Source organism: Haliotis asinina, chromosome 8 (genome assembly GCF_037392515.1).
Source record: "Haliotis asinina isolate JCU_RB_2024 chromosome 8, JCU_Hal_asi_v2, whole genome shotgun sequence".
Lineage (NCBI taxonomy): Eukaryota > Metazoa > Mollusca > Gastropoda > Lepetellida > Haliotidae > Haliotis > Haliotis asinina.
Window position 1 is genome coordinate 53,263,034 of NC_090287.1, and position 21,955 is coordinate 53,284,988.

The 21,955-nt window shown below is 37.1% G+C and overlaps 1 protein-coding gene across 1 annotated transcript in view; it reads right to left on the minus strand.

The window, feature by feature from the left end:
• Positions 1-1,192: 1,192 nt before the first annotated feature.
• LOC137295109 (DNA polymerase epsilon subunit 2-like) overlaps positions 1,193-21,955 on the minus strand; it is an 82,777-nt gene continuing 62,014 nt past the window's right edge. Inside the window, exon 15 of the mRNA XM_067826414.1 lies at positions 1,193-4,065. Coding sequence (XP_067682515.1) covers positions 3,982-4,065 — 84 coding nt within the window. The 3' untranslated portion in view covers positions 1,193-3,981. The remainder of the gene's footprint in view (positions 4,066-21,955) is intronic.

A 21,955-nucleotide genomic window follows, 5' to 3' on the forward strand; every position in this document is an offset into this window, starting at 1 on the left:
GCACCACTCTGCAGTCTGCCACACATATCTACCAAGTTTTGCAGAAAAATATTGAACGGTTTTTGAGTTCTGCTCCGAAAACGAAGCCCATCCCTCCATTTTGAGATGAAGTCAAAAACATTTCCATGAAAACCAAGAAAATAATAAATCACAAAAACCTGTAAAGAGCAAAAGGCACCACTTCAGGTTCTGATTGATATATCTACCAAGTTTTGCAGAAAAATATTGAACGGTTTTTGAGTTCTGCTCCGGAATCAGTCTTAACATGGAGGGACGGGCTTTGTCCAAAACATTTCCATGAAAACTGAGAAATCACAAAAACCTGTACATAGTAAAAGGCACCACTTAAGGTTCTGATTATATAAAAAGCGAGGAAAATGTAATGGGCATTTTTGGGGTGGTGTTAACATTTATCATGAATGACACCAGTGCAATCAAATACGCAGAATTCTTCTGATTAGTGAAAAATTCTCATCTGTTTTACAGGTCATTGGCCTTCCATCAGGCAAGGGGTAGAGGGTTAGCCTTGTGACCAAAGCTTTCACTCGTCACGCTGAACACATGGGTTCGATTCCCCATATGGGTACAATGTGTGAGGCCCTTTCTTGTGTCCTGTGCAGTGATATTGCTAAAAGCTGTGTAAAACTAAATTCACACCATGAATGCAGAAATGATCAGTTCCAGATGCTATCATGGGAACCACCTGAAACGGCCAGCTGATGATACTTCACTCGACATCAATGTGTACAGACAGTAAAACCCATGTGATCGTTTGGGGTTACTTTTGTGTTTACCATGTTAATAAACTTCATGTGATGGCCAATTCCCTGGTGCCACAATCAGCAACATTCCAGCCATATGTCAGGGGTGGGTAAATAATCAAGTCTGGACCAGGCAATCCAGTGATAATACCATAAGTATCGATCTATGCAATTGGGATACAATGAAGTGTCATCCTCTTACAACAAACATGGGTTTCTGAAGACCAATTCTAACCCAGATTTTCATGGGACCGTCAAAATCATCAAAATCCGACCACCTGATCCAATTAGCTACTTCATATAACTGCTGAATATCAGTTCTAACCAAAACTCTAAATAGGCTTCACTAACTGTGGAACTGAACCTTAGATTTTTTGCATGCCGGGTGAACACTCGGCTAACCACAGGTCAATTAAACAATAAATAAGGAAAACAATGAGATTTGTTATTTTATTTATTAAGACATTGAAAAACATAAAAAATAAAGACAAGTAATCAATTCAGTAATATACAGAAACAAAATAAATAATTTCCCCACGACAAAAGAATAGACCTGCATACAACCCTGTACAAAACAAAGTCTCAAGATGAGTTCAGTGCTTGGCAATGGAGAAATGTGCATTTGTTGCAAATGTTCTGCCTCTCACAATATACCACAGAAAATCATGCACACAAGCACAAGCCGTTTCGAATCAGATTGGATAACACTACTGCTAACAGTGCTGATTTACTAATTGTCATTCCTTATTACCAAAAAAGCCCAATTCATTAAAACCTCCCTAACACAAATATTTGCAAAAGAAAGAATTCCATGTTAAAAGAAACCATATTTACCCATAAAGGTTAAGCTGGTATGAGAAACTTTCAATATAAACATGCATACTAGTACTTGTTAATTCGGGGCAAGCTGGCAATATGTCTGACTTGAACATGATGAACAAGCACCAGCAGGTCTGAGCTGACAAATGTCATTATTAGTTGACAAAGAAGTAATTAATGCCAGTTATACATTTTTTGTGAAACTTGAAAAATGGACAACTGTTCCAAACAATAAAAAGTGCATGATTGAAGGCAGTGGAAAATGCTAGCCCACACCCATGCCTGAACATGACCAGCGGTTTAGCCCATGTGAATACATGATGAGCAACAGTCAATGTTGGTAGAAACTGGTTCATTCCAGAAGCAACTGGACTACACTGGAAGCTGAAAATGCGATGTTTTATCTTTTATTATTTGCATCAACCCTCAATGATAACCGAGTATACTTAGTGGTGAATGGAAACTGTTAATCTAGGTTGAAAAGTAGTGTTTTTGTTCAGACTATCATTAGAAAATCAAATGTTGCAGAAAAAGACAAAAATATCTGCTTTGACATTCACCAGATGATTCAGACTAGGAGTAATGTCAAGTCCGACTTCTCTTGCTGTCAAGGCACAGATTGTATTGTACAAACTTATCCTGCAGAAAATCTGCAAGTCGGTGTCTTTATTCTTGGGAACTATATTATCAGAATAACCCAAGTGGCATCGCTGAATACGTTTAATATTCCCTATCAACCGTTTCCCTGATACAATCATATAGAAGGATTTACACTCACCTCATGACAACTATACTTCCAAATGACAGTACAAACACCTAGCATTCTTTATGAGGTGTTTTTATGTTTGAGAAATTAATATTTCTTCAAATTTTGTAATTTCTTTATGCCTAATGATCTTTTCAAGAGCAACAGCTATCATTAAGTACTTTTTTTCATTTTGATGGAAACCAATTGGAAGTATTACATAGAAAATATCAACAGAAAAGGTTATGATCATTCTTCAATAGAAAAGTAGTTCAGGTGTGTCAGATGGGAATAATTTTTGCTGTGAATATCCACTACGTAAAATAGCAGCTTAAATTTCAAGCCTTAACCTTGGTAAAGCCTTTACTTGAAAAGTATGCAGAATTTTGTTGCGTTTTTACAATTTTTTCTCATGTTCTTTTTTTATCCAGTGCGTGTTCAACATATAGGCTGTGAGAAATCTGATCTTGTCAATCTTAACTAAGTACAAGGAAATAGAGAAAACTCCATTTACAACAGATTCAACCATCCCTAATGACAACTGTAAAGAACAAAGAGGAATGTTTGTACAATCCTCTACTCTCACCAAAACACTTAAAACTATTTGTTTAAATACTTAGTAACAAGGATAAGCAAGCTATTTCATAAATATAATTCTGTACACTTAAGGTCATACATGTAACACTTAATGGTAAACATGGTGGATTCTGAATTTTGTTCTCTGTGTTTTGGCAGATACTTAAACATAATGAAGCCTTGATAATAAATAAGTGAAGTGTTGAAGGTCCTCTAAGAATATACAATTATATTACAAAAACAGGACAGAATCAACATCGAGATGACAGGTCACCTTGGGCACCAGGTCAACAATAACCACTTTCTTGTGGTTTAACTAATGACAATTTCCATCACATAAATTGACATTGACAAAATCCTCACTAGAGAATTTAAAGCGTTGTTTAAACTTTAAACATATTGTGAAAACAATAAAAAAACACTACCACCTTGATTGATAATTGGCAGAGTTCAAACAGAACATTTTGCGTAGTCAAATTCCACCTAAACACACTGCAACCTTTCACACACTCGTAAATCAATATTGTGAGAATTCAACACATTGCTTTGTACCACCCAAGGTTGTTAGTTGGTCAAATACCCGGTCACTGGTCATGGTTTAATTTTCATCATATGTCCCCAAAAATAAAAAAAAATGTCTACGGACAATTTCAGGGACAATTCCGTGGACAGTAAAAATGGACATTTTATGACCATATTAAGGATTTACAGAGGGCAACATGGCAGCAGATGACAGAAAACATTCCTAATATGAATTTATAAATTTATAAACTTCATTTTTCAGAATTTACGTAAATAAGAATCTTAAAAACATTCCAATTCTTGATCACATTATTTTCCAAATTTGACAGCCAGAGGCAATTACACCTGGATAAATCCACAAATACATGGCAATATTTTACAAATGGTTTGATTATACAAAATTAAAACTATTTTGACCATTTTATTACTTTGCACAGTTGAAGGAATATTCATTACTATTGTGAGAACATGGTTGTAGCTGTGAATATTGACCTGGGTGCAAGAAGCACTCTAATTACATGTCCCTTATCTTGAACTGCGCCATCTCGATGTGAGCCTCTAGTCCTGAATCTTGCTGTCTTGAATCTCCTTGCTGGCCGGAAAGTACACTTTGAAAGCAAAGTCTGTTCTTGGAAATGAACCCTGGAAAAACAAGAAGGGAAAAAATATTAAAACATGAATGACTTGATCAATAATTTGTAGGTCAGAAAATATCAAACTGAAACACAACTCTGAGCTAAAAGAATATGACCTTGAGGCAACAGTCTCATGTGATGATTATGTTTAGGATAAAGCATGACATGCAGGCATTACAAAGAAGTAAGGCTGCTTTCCTGGGGGAAATGCCTGAGGTAGTAGGCTTTATCTATCTTATAAATTGACTGAAGATATATAAACTACTCAAAAAAAAAAAGAAACGTATGGGTAGTTCTTTTCCATGTAACTTTTCGAATTTGAACCATTGGTGTCTATGTAATTAGTATATCTATGGTGAACACTGTCTGCAAACATTTCTGAGTTTGAATCCATTGTCACTGAGGACAACTCGTCAAAACACACCAAAATCTGTTTTCCTCAATAAATGCAATAAATTGTGAACAGGAAGAAATTCATGCGTTCCATTTAGCACCCACATTCCATGCATCATTTCCAATAAATGAAATGCTGTAGTGAACCTGTTCTGCAAATGTCGAAGCTGAATAATGATGTCCAGAGCCGGTATGGTTGCGTGGGGTTGACCGGACCTGGTGCGATCATGTGTTGACCCTTGCTGCTGGTAGATGATGCTAAAGTCTTGCTATGGTACTCTGTGACACATTCAGCTGCCTTGCAGACCGAGACTACCCTGCCTCCAAATGACCAATCGCATTGTTGCACTGCACCTTACTAAGTCTAGGCATGACTTTAACACCAAATTTAAGGTTGTCAACTGTTGCAAGTGCATTGAAACCCCCGACTTTTATTGGAAATGATGCATGGAATGTGCATGCAAAAGGAAACACATGGATTTCTTCCCATTCACAATTTATTGTGTTCACTGAGGAAAACAGATTTTCGTGCGTTTTGGCAAGTTGTCCACAATGACAATGGATTCAACCTCGGAAATGTTTGCAGACAGCATTCACCATAGATATACTGATTACATAGACATAAATGATTCAAATTCAAAAAGTTACATGGAAAAATACTACCTACGCGTTACTTTTTGAGTAGTCTATTTGATGTGAGTGAGTGAGTTCAGTTTTACACCCCACTCAGCAATATTCCACCTATATGGTAGCGATGTGTGAATAATTGAGTCTGGACAGCATGAGCATCAATCTGCACAATTTGGAACCTTGGACATGTGTAACCAACCGAGCCTGACAACCTGATCCCATTAGTTGATTCTCATGAAGAAGATCAATATTCTAACCCCGACATTCAGAGTCTCATATGTGATGGGCTTCATTGTCACATATCACTTGTATCATCTATGCCAAACATCATTCATGTACTACTGTCACATATCCTGTGTCCTACCAAGTCCTGCATCTTGTGTCCTATCATGTCCTACATCCTGTGTCCTACCACATCCTACATCACACATACTACCATGTCCTGCGTCTTACCCTGTCCTCCATCATGTGTCCTACCATGTCTTGTATCCTACCATGTCCTGCATCCTACCCTGTCCTGCATCCTACCCTGTCCTGCATCCTACCCTGTCCTGCATCCTACCGTGTCCTGCATCTTACCCTGTCTTGCATCCTACCATGTCCTGCATCCTACCCTGTCCTACATCCTACCCTGTCTTGCATCCTACCGTATTCTGCATCCTACCGTGTGCTGCATCCTACCCTGTCCTGCATCCTACCCTGTCTTGCATCCTACCGTGTTCTGCATCCTACCGTGTGCTGCATCCTACCCTGTCTTGCATCCTACCATGTCCTGCATCCTACCATGTCCTGCATCCTACCCTGTCCTGCATCCTACCGTGTGCTGCATCATGTGCAACAGCATGAAGTGGTACTTCAGTCATCCATCATACATTTGTTTCATCACATATTTTATAATACAATTTAGATAAAATTAAAATCTGAAAAAATCCTTTCTTTAACTAGATCACATGGTCAGATCAAACACAATTACAACTGATGAAAACAACTGTCACATTCTAAATAACACACACCACTCCAACAATATAACTCAACATTTCACGTTTCCATATATCAGCCACACAAAACTGCGAAAATATGTGCAAGGTGTTGTCATGGATACATGAATATTTCAAAGGACGTATTCCCAAATTCACTAATAAATCAATATTAAAGAATCAAGCAAATATAAAAACAAACAGAGTTTGTCAAATTAGTCCCGAGCAAAACAGTCCCAGATGAGATGATGGAGTGTCCCTGGCCTCATTCCATCCACTGAGCACACTTCTGCTGGAGCAATCAATCACCTCGTCACATGATTGCCATGTGACTATACCATGGACATAACCTTCCCAGCTACAGTATCTTAACCATTGAAGCAAGTCAGTCAAGGATACTTGGAAACTGTATCTCCTCACCTAGCTACTTAACATACAGCACATGTGAAACCATTGATTAGTCCTACATCTACTGTGTTACCACTTGTATGACTGCAGCGCTGTCAGCCATTCTTAATGATACTCATCAGTGTTGCAGAAAAATGTGCAGCTGATGGCAAGGAAATCCAAGCATCACAATACTGTGATAAATCAATCACTGTCCGCACCACGGAAGATAATAAATGGCACAAACATTATGGGATTACCTATCACTGCAGTCTGTCACTCCAGATAAAATCTTGTGCAGGGATAATTATAGAATAAGCCACTGGTAACATTAAAGAAGACCAATACATATAATTTTATTGATTTCATCTTCAACTGACAACTGATGAAGAATTCAAAACTGTAATTTCAGCATTAATGATTTTTTGGTTGTTGTTTAACACCACACTCGGCAATATTCTAGCTACACAGCAGTCAGGGTTTATGATGTTGGTTTGAACATGTTCTGGATAGTATTGTGTTACATCCTGGTTCATGGCTTTACCATGTTTGCTAGGTTCAGATGACTATATAAAGCCATATGTTTAAAATATGTTGATGAAAATGATGCTAATAAATCTCGAGTCTGAATGAAGCGACTGTAAGGCTAACGCTCATTTTCACTGGATCCTGGCAGCAAAGGGACACAATCCTGCTAAATGGATCTAAGACTACTTGGTACAGTGTATAATGATGGTATTACATGAATAAGGTTTAGGTGTATTATGACCAATTAGTTTTGTTAAAAGAATGGTTTTGTAAATTTAATATTAGAGTGAGTTTGATGACATGTGTTAACGATATGATGACACGCTTCAGCCAAGTCAGCCCGTCTGACCACCTGGTTCCATTAGTCTCTTATGACAAGCATGGGTTGCTGAAAATGAATTCTAATCCAGATCTGAGCCTCATCCTCCTGACGAAAAAAAAACAAAAAAAAACAACAAAAAACACAGGTGTAAAGGATGAAACAATCATTTAATTCACGGGCTACCTGTCACTTCATATACTACTTAGTCCTGTCAGATATTCACTGATATTCACTCTTTTGCTATGAATTGATTTACATAACGTGTCAACTTCAGATGTGACAAAAGTTGACTAAAACATTTTTTTCCCATCCAATCAAAAATATTAAGAATGAGATGATTTGAAATCTGTTCCACAAGTTGTCCACCTGTGTCAGTCTTTGATGAGCAAATCATGAGGCTAACCTATCTATTATCCAGTGTGTTCTTTCACTCCAGAAATCCATATACACCCTGATGCCTACATTTTAGTGACAACCTCATGATAACCATTACTTTGAATTCCTATTTAACATGCTGACTGTCTCTCACATGTAAACTCATATTAATTCTAGTTGAATTTGCCACTATGACTTATCTCATGGCTACATCTGAGGTATTTTATAACAAGCTTCACATATTGGCAAAACAGGCACAAGAAACAAAGTCTCCTGGCATTCTTTGCTACCACCAGGAGACGACTGCCAATTCAAGCAGACATTGATATGAATAAATTTGTGGTGGCAGTCAATGTGTTAGGTGAATGTGCTCTTCAAATTGGAAAACAACCCCAAAGATTCTAACGATATACTGCATGTTGATATATCACCTTATCAACACATTTGACTGAAAACCAAAAGATACTTTGGTCTACTTAGTAAATAAATAAATAAATAAATAAATAAATAAATAAATAAATAAATAAATAAATAAATAAATAAATAAATAAATAAATAAATAAATAAATAAATAAATAAATAAATAAATAAATAAATAAATAAATAAATCCTCTATGCTTAAAATGCTCCCTTGGCTGATGTTTTCAGGTGTTTGTTTGATGTTTACAGAACAAATATGTTAATTACAGTTTGAAAAAAAAACCCCTCTTCAAAGACAGTTATAAGTATCATCCTTATTGCCAGTAATCATGGAAATGAGAAAGAGAAAACAAATGACTTTTTGTGTCCTTGATTTCAGACAAACAGATTCAAATGGATTTATTTCATTTGCAAATTGATTTGCACAATATATAAACTGCATGTGAAATTTAACATTATTAAACATGGGGTTGAATGGATGTCAAGCAGGAAGTCTTAACATTAATGTCAGGCCATAGCAGAGCATTTTGACTTAAGAAATATTTCTAAGCACACGAGACAACACCCTCACACAATGATGGAGAGCACACTCACAAAAAGAAGATATTAAACAGTGACTCTGGAATCTGCTTTATTGGTTTTATACATTTCCTAAAGCAGGACATCGCTTTTTCAAAAAAAAAAGAAAAGAGTAATTAAATTAAATTTAAATCATTGTAATGGATGTCATCCTTGCAATATAGTAATTATTGTCCTAAAAACGGCACCATTTGAAAAGTTGCAATAAAAATGGTACACTGGATGACAGATTCCATGAAAATGGAAATTCTAGAACAATCTGACATGGTTCCTTAACTGCCAGATGGTTATATGTTTTCACAGACACACAAGTCAAGCGAATGTGGGGCTCTTCAACTGTCAGACACACAAATGTCTTGGTTCCATAAAACCTAAGTCTTTATCTGCTGACAAGGCAGTTTTCCCCTTCATTATCAGAAGAAAAAAATCTATTGAGAACAACGCAACAAAAGGAGAGCAAAAAGCTAGATTGGAGATTAGCTTCATATGGCTGGGTAATATTCTGTTCTGTCAAGTGTGTGTATGCCAACTGATGGGAGTGAGCATGATAGTGTGTGTGTGTGGTGGGGTGGGGCGGGGAGGGGTAAGGAGAAAGGGATAAAGGGGACTAGGGGGATGGATGTGGGTGTGGCTACTGTGGGATTATCTAGGTCTGAGTGTCAGACGAGGGATGAGCTGCCAAAAGGGAATCATATCCTTCAAACTGGACATAATTAAACATAAGCATTAAGAGTACTTGAGATACCATTTCAGTAACTAAAAATGCTGAAGACAAACTAACATATGTACCTGGGGTCAGCACATCAAGAAAAAGGGAACCTTTTTGTAAACAAGGGTTGAATTTGGGTATGGATTTTAAAGATTTACATAATCCTAATCTGACATGAGATGAAACTGGTGATAAATGGCTCTAATGATTGTTGTTATTGATGTTGTTGATGTTGTTCGGGTTCCTTCACATTTATACTCATAAATATGGGTACAACTTAACCATTATCTGTGGCATTTGCACTGGGACAAGTTGGGATGTGGAGGTAAGCATCCACTTGTCACACCGAAGACCCAGGTTCGATTCCCCACATGGGTACAGTGTGTGAAGCCCATTTCTGCTGTAATGTTGCTGGTATGTTGCTAAAAGTGGCTTAAAACTAAACTCACTCTCTCATCCAAAACAAAGATACTTAATTTCACACTGTTTGGATTCAAACTTTTCAACAATCTCAGATTCGTGTAGTGTAGAACTTTAACTTTATATGTTGGTGGAACTCTGCAGGATTCCAATATCTGTGATTCATTTTCACAGAAATTGACTTTGACAGACTGCTTCCTACAATTTTAATACAGGAAGTCTGTGGTATCCTTGGATCCAGCACTCCAACCATCTTGCTGTCAGAACACTCATTGACCTGTCAAATATATTGGCTCCATCGCTCTAATCAGAACCTGGCCTTGAATTAGAACCTCAACACGAGCCACTGATGGGAAATTGTGGACAAAAGCAGTAATTGTGGACATCATGATCAGATTACGAGCATCCTTGAACAGGTAATCTCGATATCAATCAACCCAGGGAGTTTCTTGGTGCCCGCAATACACAATAATCATTGCTTTAGCCAGAACCAAGTATTATTTCCTTTAAGAAATAAACGAGATTATGGGTAACAATATCAACAGGATTATGAAGTAATCTTTGACCTCATGGGTAGTTGTGGGTAGTTCACAACATATTTACGCCATGTCTAACAATACTGTTCCCCGATAATAACAGGATACAGCATCAAGATGGTCAGATTACCTTTAGTTTACATATACTCAGCTAACAAAACCAATATCTTGCATGAAAATGTGTTAATGACACGAAAACAATTTACTTGCAATATAAATGTGTTATATCAACCACGATATGAAAACAGTTTCTGTCACCAAGGAAACCAGTAGCAAATATCAGTAAATGAGACAGTTATTCATGTATTAAGAGGGAAAAATAAACTGACTAACAAAATGTAAATGATTTACTTTTTCTTGTAAGTACATCTACATCTTCTCATCTGAAGGAGACTACTGTTGGCATGAGTGAGGGTTTAAACAGCTTTCAGCAATATTCCAGAAGTAACATGGCGGGCACAGCATAAATGGGCTTCATATGCTGTACCCATGTGGGGAATTGAACCTGGGTCTTCGTTGTGATGAGCGAACACTTTAACCACCAGGCTACTATACCGCCATTACTGCTGGCACAATTAGATAAACGAGTTAAATGAACTGAGTTTTGAAATCAGAGGTAACACAATAGAATTATTGTAGCTCTAAATTTAGTTTGATATCAAATGCATCAGCACTCAAAATTTTAAAGATAATATTTCTTATGTTCACACTGATATTATGTATAAAGTACTTAAATTGATAGTGGTAATAAAACAAAGGTCATATCGTAAGAAGTGACAGTACTGTCCAAGAGTAGGGTAGTTTTTCCAATTTTCTCTTGGGTATTGCCAGATTTTGAAAGAAAACATTTCCCCGAAATGAAAAAAAGTCTGGAGTTCAAAATCAGAGTTTTAACAGCTATTCTGCCCTGTGGTCATAACGCATGCACAGTGAATAGGTTCACGGAACTTGAAACAATATGTCTCCCTGGAATATGAGGTCGTGTGCAGTAGTCTAACAGTCTAATCTTGTTTGTATATGTTACAGTCAATGCATACAATTAGGCAATGGGTACAATGACTTAGAAAAAAAGCAAAACCCCCCAAAAAACAAAACACACAAAAAATAAGAAACCTACGTGTCTGCCTGTCTGTCTGCTAATGACAAGATGCAATGCACAACTTCAATCATTGACCACGTGCAATTTGACATTAACACCTACCGGGCTTATAAGCCATAAACAAAGAGCCGGATAAGGTTATCAGCAAATGAACCTGTGGCGAATGAAGAGGCTTTGTTACACTCGAGTGCACACCCATCAGCTCTGATTGGGTTATGCTTTGCGGCTGCTTTGTTTCAAGGGAGGTAAACCCAAGCACAAAATATTGCACTTTTGATTTGCGATTATATATTAATAATTTTGTTTATTTGTTTTTTTTCTTAATCAGCAAAGCATTTTCTATATCATGAATATGTGATAACTGTGTTTTAAGTATTTTGACTTTTTTGGCTGCATGGGATCTTTAACAGCAATTTTGTTCTTTCATTAGGATTGAGCCAATATGATGAGCATCGACATTTTAACTTACCATAAATATACTCTTAAAAAAGGTAGGGGAACCTGAACTTTCAAGTCTGATAGAAAGAAAACCCATTGAGGAACGTTACAATGACACTCATCTTGTTCATCATTTAATGTTATCACAACACGCAAACACCATGCATGGGAAGCACGTGCACAATGTGAGAGCCTCCTCCTCTTGATGCTTTTCAGGCAGGTCGATACATCACTGTAGACCATTTTTTCCAATGCCTTTCTTGCATCTGTGCATGGTCAGGGTTTTCGGGGTCAAATCAAGCACTACTGACTGAAAATTGTAAACTTGAAATTTTCATGCCATCCACATATTTCCCAATTTCGACAACTGTACATTGAAAGTACAGTTCCCCTACTTTTTTAAAGAGTATATATACATGTTCGGTCATAGTGCTAAATCATACTAACAGTTTGGTCAATCGTTTCCGTAATTTTCAAATAAAGTTGTTTAATGAGGTCATTCTTTATAAAAAACATTTATATTAATGAAGAGAACTCTCTTGTCTCAGCAGTACCCAGTTGTGATGCTATTCTAGATATGCACTAATGCTATTCTAGATATGTACTAATGCTATTCTAGATATGTACTTCTAGATATGTACTAATGCAATTCTAGATATGTACTAATGCTATTCTAGATATGTACTAATGCAATTCTAGATATGTACTAATGCAATTCTAGATATGTACTAATGCAATTCTAGATATGTACTAATGCAATTCTAGATATGTACTAATGCTATTCTAGATATGTACTAATGCTAATAGGCGCTAATATTACTTCGTGCAAATGGACCTAGAACAGTTAAATTTCAAAAGGCTCCTACCCTGGATTAAAGGTTTGAATACATTCAAATCATGGCATTCTTTACCCATAGAAATTGAGGTTGGACATAAATTATTTGTACAGTGAGTCTCTTAGGATAAAAACAAACAAACAGTAAGGTCAATATAGTTACAGCAACACAAAGTAGTACGCAAATGAAATTGTACTATTGATTATATTTTTTGACAAAACAAATACATTTTGCCTCAAACCTAGACGTCACATCGATAATTAGAGTCTGGTTTCATATGCATGGAAGGATAGACAAACATGCTGATCACCATATCCTCATTTGTCACCACAGAAGAAAAAACAAACTGTTTCTGCCATGCATTGAGAGAAGTTTGCCACGAGAGAAAGCTGAAAATGTGTAGCTTGATGGTGGCAATCGTGACTGTGACTGCTCTCACTGACTTACACGTGATGGGTCCCTGTCACAAACATTTACATGCAGTGTCCGAACCTAAAGGCCATTTCCTAAACATGCATCAAAAGACAGAAAACAAAAACAGACAAATTCCATTAAAGCATCTAAATTCAAAGGATTAATATATCTCCACCACGTTTTATACACAGAATAGACATTCTGACAATCCATAACATATAATATGTGGGATGAGTTTATGTGATATGTGTATTCAAACATGAGAATATTATAATACCAAAAAAGGTTATATTTGAAATATTGATAATCAAAATACCGAATATTTCTTGTAACCTATTAAAAAATATTTTGTATTTACGTTTAACATTTTCCACACATCCATTTGAGTAATAAATAAAATATTCACGTTTAACTTGCAATAATTGCATGATTACTTTCCAGTCATTTGAGGAAACAAACACCTAGACTATACTAAAAATCAAAGGTTTACTCACTTAAAGCACTCACTATATGTTTTATATTTAATAAATATGTGGTTACATTGAAAATGAATGTCTTCACTACCTGCAAGAACCAACTGCAAACAATATATATTGAATAGTGATACTGAAGTAATAGACAATAATCTTTATGAATTTGTATTACAATATATCAGTTCATGTGTAAACAGTACCTATAACCAGAATGGAATATTTTACAAGATCTAGTTTAGAACAGTAACAGAAGTAAGTGGCTACATTTACACCAGTGAGTGTAAACTTTTGATGGGTAACATGTAATACTATGTTTTATCTGCTGCTTAAAACCGCTGTAACCTTCCAATATGAAAGAAGTCATCTCTTATGACAAGCAAGGGTTACTATTTTAAAATACTAAGATCACTTCTAACCAATCTCGGTAGTTAATAACACCATAAAAACAGTATGCATGATACAGAAATCGGTTTATCTTTGGATGCACTAGTTGACCAATGAGAAGACACCTGCATTATCAATGACTGGCCACAAAATAGAGACCTACTGATCAATCTCATCTGGCAGTAAAAACCCATAACCTGACCATTATAAGTCCAAGTAAGTCTCCATTAGCCCCAGCAAAGACCACAACAGCCAAATTCTCCAATAATGGTCCCTAATCCATTTAATGACGGACTAAATAGCTACAAGGTTCATGAACCGAACAAGGACTATCCCATTAAGTCGCTGGACACTGGAACTCGGACTGTGGTCACAACTAGAATGGTATTCATGAGATACAAGGTTCTTCAGATCCTGTTCTGGGGAGTTGATAGGACTTTAAACATTGTGTCCAATACATATTCAGGCCACTTTAAATAGACTTCCATTTATTTCATGTCATATCAGATGAAGTGATGCTGGCAAACATAGAAACATAATTGAAGTGATTTGTGGCACCGCAGACCACTGTGACACATGTGACCCATTCACAGCAAGTAGAGAGACAGCAATCTACCACATAACAATTAGTGCTGATATTGGTATACAACTTGCGATATGTAACATATGTCGTATTTGGGATTACACTTTCTAAGAAAAGTACAAATTCTAGTACTTTTCTTGGTTCAGTCCCATCCCAGATTCGAACCCACACCCTCAGAGTCAGGCAACTAATCACCAGCACACAAAGTCCAACCTGTTCAGATAACACGACTTCCACAAAAATGAAAGTCGGATAACTGGTCTTCTAGACTGATAAGTGTAAACTGGCACGACTCCAACGGCCAAAAGCTATGATTACACAATGTGATTTACATATGTAACATATGTTTGGGATTACACTTTCTTAGTAAAGTACAAATTCTAATCTAACTTTCTAAATGGCATTGTGTAATCATAACCTGTGATATGATATATCATGATAATATATCATTTTAGTCATGATGATATATTGCTAAAGTACTGTCCATTAAAGCTGCGATATGATACGTATTATGATACTAAAACCATTAATTCTAACACCAACCATAAAACACCTTAAGATCAAGACAAAATCAACTTTAAAGCATTTCATCAAATTCCACGAGCGTTGTTCAATGTTCACTGGGAAATGAGACAATTATATTTATACACAGGCTTGACAACATGCAAGCGCTGGCTGACACAGTTCTTGACGCAAGAATTTTAAGAAAACATTTACTTATGTAGGGAAAATAAATAAGCAAAACCTATCCTAAAACAACAGTAAATCGTTTTTCTTGACAGATATTGCTTTTTGGCAATATGTAAAGTTAAACATCTATGTATTGTATTCCATCTGAAGTATGGTATCGGGATATGGAAGCATGTAAAACTTTGTATCGATTTACTGTATTGATGGCCCATAGACTGATACATCAATGCATGTTGATGAATTGTCACACAACCAAAGACTATGCTGAGACAGGTCCTGTGGTCCTGTGACAATGTTGCAATGTTATGCACAACCCTGAGGCCATGTTGTGGCTGTAAGCACGGCTGTGGTCCCGTTGCAAATCATCAACATGTTGGTCATGTGACACAAACGAACAAAAGCAAGGACAGAATATATTCAGAGGCAGAAACAACTATTATAGTGTTTTCATCTGTCAGGGTTGCCTTGCACAATACTGATGTCAAGATGGACTTTCTGGGGGTTTTTTTTCAAATTGCAGTCATTTTTGTTTTGCCAAGCTATTTTGTACACTCTTTCCCTGAGTCAGTATTGTCTGTGAATTTTAGATCTTTTTCAAGGAATATATACAAGAGACATGAGACAGACATTAACACTGTGAGCAGTAGACATGACACAGAATGTGAGCAGTAGACATGACACAGGCTGTAAGCAGTAGACAGGAGCCTGGCTGTGAGCAGTAGATATGACACAGGGTGTGAGCAGTAGACATGACACAGACTGTGAGCAGTAGACAGGAGACAGGGTATGAGCAGTAGATATGACACAGGCTGTGAGCAGTAGACAAGAGACAGGGTATGAGCAGTAGACACACCACAGGCTGTGCAGTAGACATGAGACAGGGTACATGACAGAGTCTGTGAGAGTAGACATGCCACAGGCTGTGAGCAGTAGACAAGAGACAGGGTATGAGCAGGAGACACACCACAGGCTGTGTGCAGCAGACACACCACAGGCTGTGAGTAGTAGACATGAGACAGGGTACATGACAGAGTCTGTGAGAGCAGACATGCCACAGGCTGTGAGCAGCAGACAAGCCAGAGGCTGTTAGTACATAAGACTGGGTATGAGCAGTAGACACACCACAGGCTGAGCAATAGAAGCAAAACACAGGTTGTGAGCAGTAGACATGACACATGTTGTGAGCAATAGAAGCAAAACACAGGTTGTGAGCAGTAGACATGACATAGGTTGTGAGCAATAGAAGCAAAACACAGGTTGTGAGCAGTAGACATGACACAGGTTGTGAGCAATAGAAGCAAAACACAGGTTGTGAGCAGTAGACACACCACAGGTTGTGAGCAATAGAAGCAAAACACAGGTTGTGAGCAGTAGACATGACACAGGTTGTGAGCAATAGAAGCAAAACACAGGTTGTGAGCAGTAGACATGACACAGGCTGTGAGCAATAGAAGCAAAACACAGGTTGTGAGCAGTAGAAGCAAGACAGGCTGTGAGCAGTAGACATGACACAGGCTGTGAGCAGTAAACACAACACAGGCTGTGAGTAGATTTTCCTTACTGTTCCAGGAATATTCCTGGACACGAAACACACACGATGTACTCATACAGAAAGTTAAACAAACAAACAAGCACGTGTACAAAGAACAACAATTTCACGCCCTTTGTAACAGTATCATTTACAAAAACTGACGCTGACATTTGTTTATGAAGGAATAACCATAAAATATGGATCCGTCACTCGCAGAATTTAACTGTTTTTCACATGAAGACTATCAATGTGCACACTGACACATCTATAACAAATATAAAAACACATTTATATCAATTCACATCAACATAATAATTAATAGTACTAACTTGACACGGCATATTTAGTAAATAACCCAAACAGCTGTATGACAGCTATCAGGAAACAAACTGTGTGGCCTCAGTGTTGTTGTTTTGGGGTTTTTTTTTGTAATAATAAAATTGAAAACAAAACCAACTGCTTGGTCATGCTGATGAAATGACATGAAATTATGAGTATTTTATTTATACAAAAACGCAACACACAAGTTGTGAGAGATGCTGATTTCCATGACAATCAATAGTATCACATACGTGACGTCACAAGTGGGATGCTACTTGTAGGCAGACACCAGGAGTTATCTGACAACTAGCAGCATATCGTAATCATATGTAATTACATTGCTTTTAACATAAGATGTAGCATGTGAAGTATCTGACAATGTTGTACGGAAAAGCCGACATCTCACATGCACTTATAAATACACCGAAGCTGTGCTTATATAAAAAGAAACAAATATTTTTTCTTCATCACCATGGAGCTACAGTAACAAAAACTAGGATGAAAGCTTTTGCTTCGCATTTCAAACATATCTTTTCCAAATATGTAAGACACATATTACAGGGAAAAGCTGTTTATATTTCTCCCCTGTTGGTAAAATGATAGTCCTTACAGGAATATAAGGGGATGTTTTTGGTGACAACTATTCCGACATTTAGATGGCAGATGTAGAAAGGAATGGATCACTGCTGGGTCCACCTTGGGTGGCTCAGTCATTTGCCATGCAGAGTTGTGTCCCTTTGATTGCTAGAAACCTATGCTCCAGGGTTCTATTTCCATTGTGTTTCTTAGTTTATCAGCACTTCTGCTCAGGGATCTGTGAAATGTGTGAGTGGTTATGATTTTACTCTGCTTTTAGCAATATTCCAGCAAGATAACTGCAAAGGGACAGCAGAAATGGGCTTCCCAAATTTTACCCATCAAACCCTGGAATCAAACCCAGAATATTGGTGTGATGAGCTGATGCTTTAACCACTAGACTAACCCCCAGCCACTTCTGTAAGACCAGAACAACTTTTAGCTTTACTCTCCATTAGTGATTGGGAGGTTAATTTTGCAACATCAGCTATTTTCCTGGCATGCAGTAACAACCTCTATATTGGCGTGTGAGTGAGTTTACTATCATATTGGCGTATTATTCCAGTAATACCGTGGCCAGGGACACCAGAAATAGGCTTCACACATAGTACCCATGTCGGGAATCGAACCTGGGTCTTCTGCATGACAAGGAATGTTTTAACAACTAGGCCACACTCCCCTCAATACCAAAATTCAGCTGACGAGGGGGAATATAGCTGTAATACTAATAGTGTTAAATAAGAGAGTTCAATCAAACTCACCAAGGCTCAATTTAAGAGATGCTGACATACTTGCACTTGGGGCAACTTTGAGAAAGACTATGTTGCATCAGCCAAATTCCAGCTTTTGTTACAATATGTAGATGCAATTATTTAGATGTTCCATTCAGAAGTTTACCCACTAAAAAACTGACTTGCACCTGGTGCAAGTTAGACTAATAACTAGGTTGCACAATGCAATACTGGGCTGCACCAGTGCACGTAACAAAGCACTATATCATGACCTGTTGCACACTCCAGTAATTTCCAGCTGAAATTCTGGTATTTTGAATACTTTGGGATAACAATGTGTGCCTAAGGTGATGGTGTGTCCTAATATTCAGAAGTGTCCTTGTTCATGCCATTAATGTGAATTCTACTATGACTTTTGCATTTAAAGCTATTATAATCTCTTTACATACCTCTGATTTTCCAGCACAGTATGTTTATCTCCTAAATATTCACATAACACTAACATTAACAAGTGTTTGCTGCTAAAATGGCAATGTCTCCCACTGCTGGAGAAGAATGAAATCTTTATTATATATTTACTACTGTTCACATACAAGATGGCTGGTGACCTTGAAGATAAGGTCAAGATCTCCCAAATCAACTGGTGTCTGCATAATCCCCCATTGTAGGCTGTCACCAAATTGGAAAGAATTTAACAAGAGTTTGAAAAGTGGTCAAAGTGTCATAGTGACCTTAAAAAAAAAAGTTAGATCAATGCCACCAAAATCAGCTGGTGTCTGCGTAATCCCCCATTGCAGGGGTGAAGAGAAGGGGGAGAGGGAGGACAATAAATGCTACTTACCATCCCTATCTCTTAACTGAAAAGAATTGATGTATTGTAGAAAGTGTTCACAACACATATCTGTTAAAATGTCTTTCCTCACACATGTAAGTTCCATTAAGCCATTGGACGGTTGAAACAGATAAACAAACAAATAAACTCATGTTTGTTTTCACAATGATGACAATTGCATGTGCTAAACACTGAATTACAAATCTTTGTAGGTAACAATGGTAAACCCAAAAGAAATGGTACGGATAATGCCTTATAGTCAACAATGTCCAGAAATAATGGCTCTTGGATTTCTGATACCACATTTCATGTCGCAGGAGAAAAAACTAAGAACTGTCACATTTCTATTTTCAATTTATGTAGTTAATATGTGAAAGTGTGAAATATCTCCTTAATTAAGTTCAACTTAATTAAAATCAGTGGTAGGGTGATATGAAATGCAGAAAAAGGACTTTACTGAAGACAGAAAAGTGCAGAAATGAGCAACATGCCCAAAGTGACTTATTTGGAACAGACCAAGACTTTATGCAAATTGGTGTGTGATGATATTTTATTACAATTGACACTTTCTAAATACCCGTTTTGAAATTAAACTTAAATACAACACTAGCTCCATTGTAAACGAAAGATGACATAAAAAAAGATAACTTTAATACTGACACCATGAAGGATGCAGTTACCATGTAGTCCCACTATCGCTATAAACAGAAGTATGAGGGGTTGTCTCAAAAGCAAGGTGGGTGTCAGAAACAGTTGTTGGAATCAAGGATAAGACAATCCTTTATTGGAATTCAACTGGGGAAGTAAAGGGCATGTCATAACAATATGCAAATGATATCCAGTCCTGTCTATCATGGGTAGATCATGCCACCCACATATTTTGAAACATGTAATATGATACCTGATTTAGGATTTTCTATGGGTATCATAATTGTACATCTAACTAAACATAAACACTACTATATAAAGACGCATAAGATGTTAATAAATAGATGTGACATATTCAGCACACATGAAAAAGCATAAAATATCTTTGATATGATCTATAGTGCCTGAAGGCAGCACATGCATTTTCTGCCTGAGTTGACAATCCGCCATCATACCTGGTTGAGTGACTTAATTGCCATCTATTGTTTGATCTAATGTTTTTGGCAGCTGTTTGTTGTTTTGCATGATTTTATGAGTAAAGATGCTCTTGTGCATATCCTATTACACATCCCACTGTAAGCCCAGTTAAGCCAAAGTGGGCTATTTCAACACTTGTGATTTGCAAAAGTGGCGATTCCATAAACTCAGAATTCATTTTCTGAACTAACCTTAATATAAACAAAAAGTATGGGAACACAAGGATCAACAGAGTATTGATGCCTCAAAACTTCTTCACCAGGCCACTGCATGAAGAGGTAAGTGCCCATGACAGAAACAGGGCAATTGCATGGTTACACGATGGTGAAGCCATAAAAAAGTATGCTCACTGTCTTTGGGTGTCTCCCTCTGTCATTAACAGGCCACTGGTAGAGTACAGGACAGACCTCACTCTAGAAGACCCCCCCTCCACCAATTAGTTTCGTTCATCTCATTTCAAATAAATTCAAAAGGAATTCATACACAGTGAGTGAGCATGGTTTTACACCACTTTTAACAATATTCCAGCAATATCACGTCTGAGAACACCAGAAATGGGCTTAACACATTGTACCCATGTGGGGAATCGAACCCGGGTCTTCGGCATGACAAGCGAACACTTTAACCATTAGGCTACCCCTTCACATGTGAGGAATCAAGTCTGGCTCTTCAGTGAGACGAGATAATGCTTTAACCACTGGGCCACCCCACCACCTTAATTCACATGCAAGTGATTGTTAGGTGATGTAGTTATTTTCACAATTGTGTTGGATCAAACTTAAATGAAATGGTTCTGGCATGATCTCAAATATTTAACACCATTTTCATAACTCAAAGCAAACACTAATAAAAGCAGCAATGACATTAACTCTGATAACTTTTTATGAACCTTAATATGATAATGCCACACAGAATCCTTCAGATGTGTGGGATAAATATCTGATGTTCCTGTGATGAGAGACTGAATGAAGACTTTGAAGTTGTTGTCAGTAATGACAAGAATGTAAAAACCATGATTGTCTCGTAAACATGGTCAGTTGGTCACTAATTTACTAATACTCGCATATCTGAAGAGCCAGTGAGGAAAGCAGCACATCCCGTTAAGCCAGGAAATGTTATTTGTAGTGTTGGGAATCAGAAACCAAGTCCACTATTGATTATCAGACGTGTGGTGATTATTGATTATAACAGATATATTGGTATGTAAATTTTAATGAAATCACCCTTTTAAAGGTAAAAATGAAATCACCCTTCTAAAGGTAAAATTGAAATCACCCTTTTAAAGGTAAAATTCAAATTACCCTTCTAAAGGTAAAATTGAAATCACCCTTCTAAAGGTAAAATTGAAATCACCCTTTTAAAGGTAAAATTGAAATCACCCTTTAAAATCTAAAATTGAAATCACCCTTCTAAAGGATTTCCCTCCAGGTTTCTTCTAATTAATGCTTTTTCATAACTACTGCTGTCATGCAATGAATTGTAAGAAAGACAATGGATTTGCAATCAAGCAATAAAAGTGGTTAAAATTTTACAATGCACAAAGCTTTATGCTGTTGAGTGCGTGTTTCTTTGTGAATAGTCATCAAAT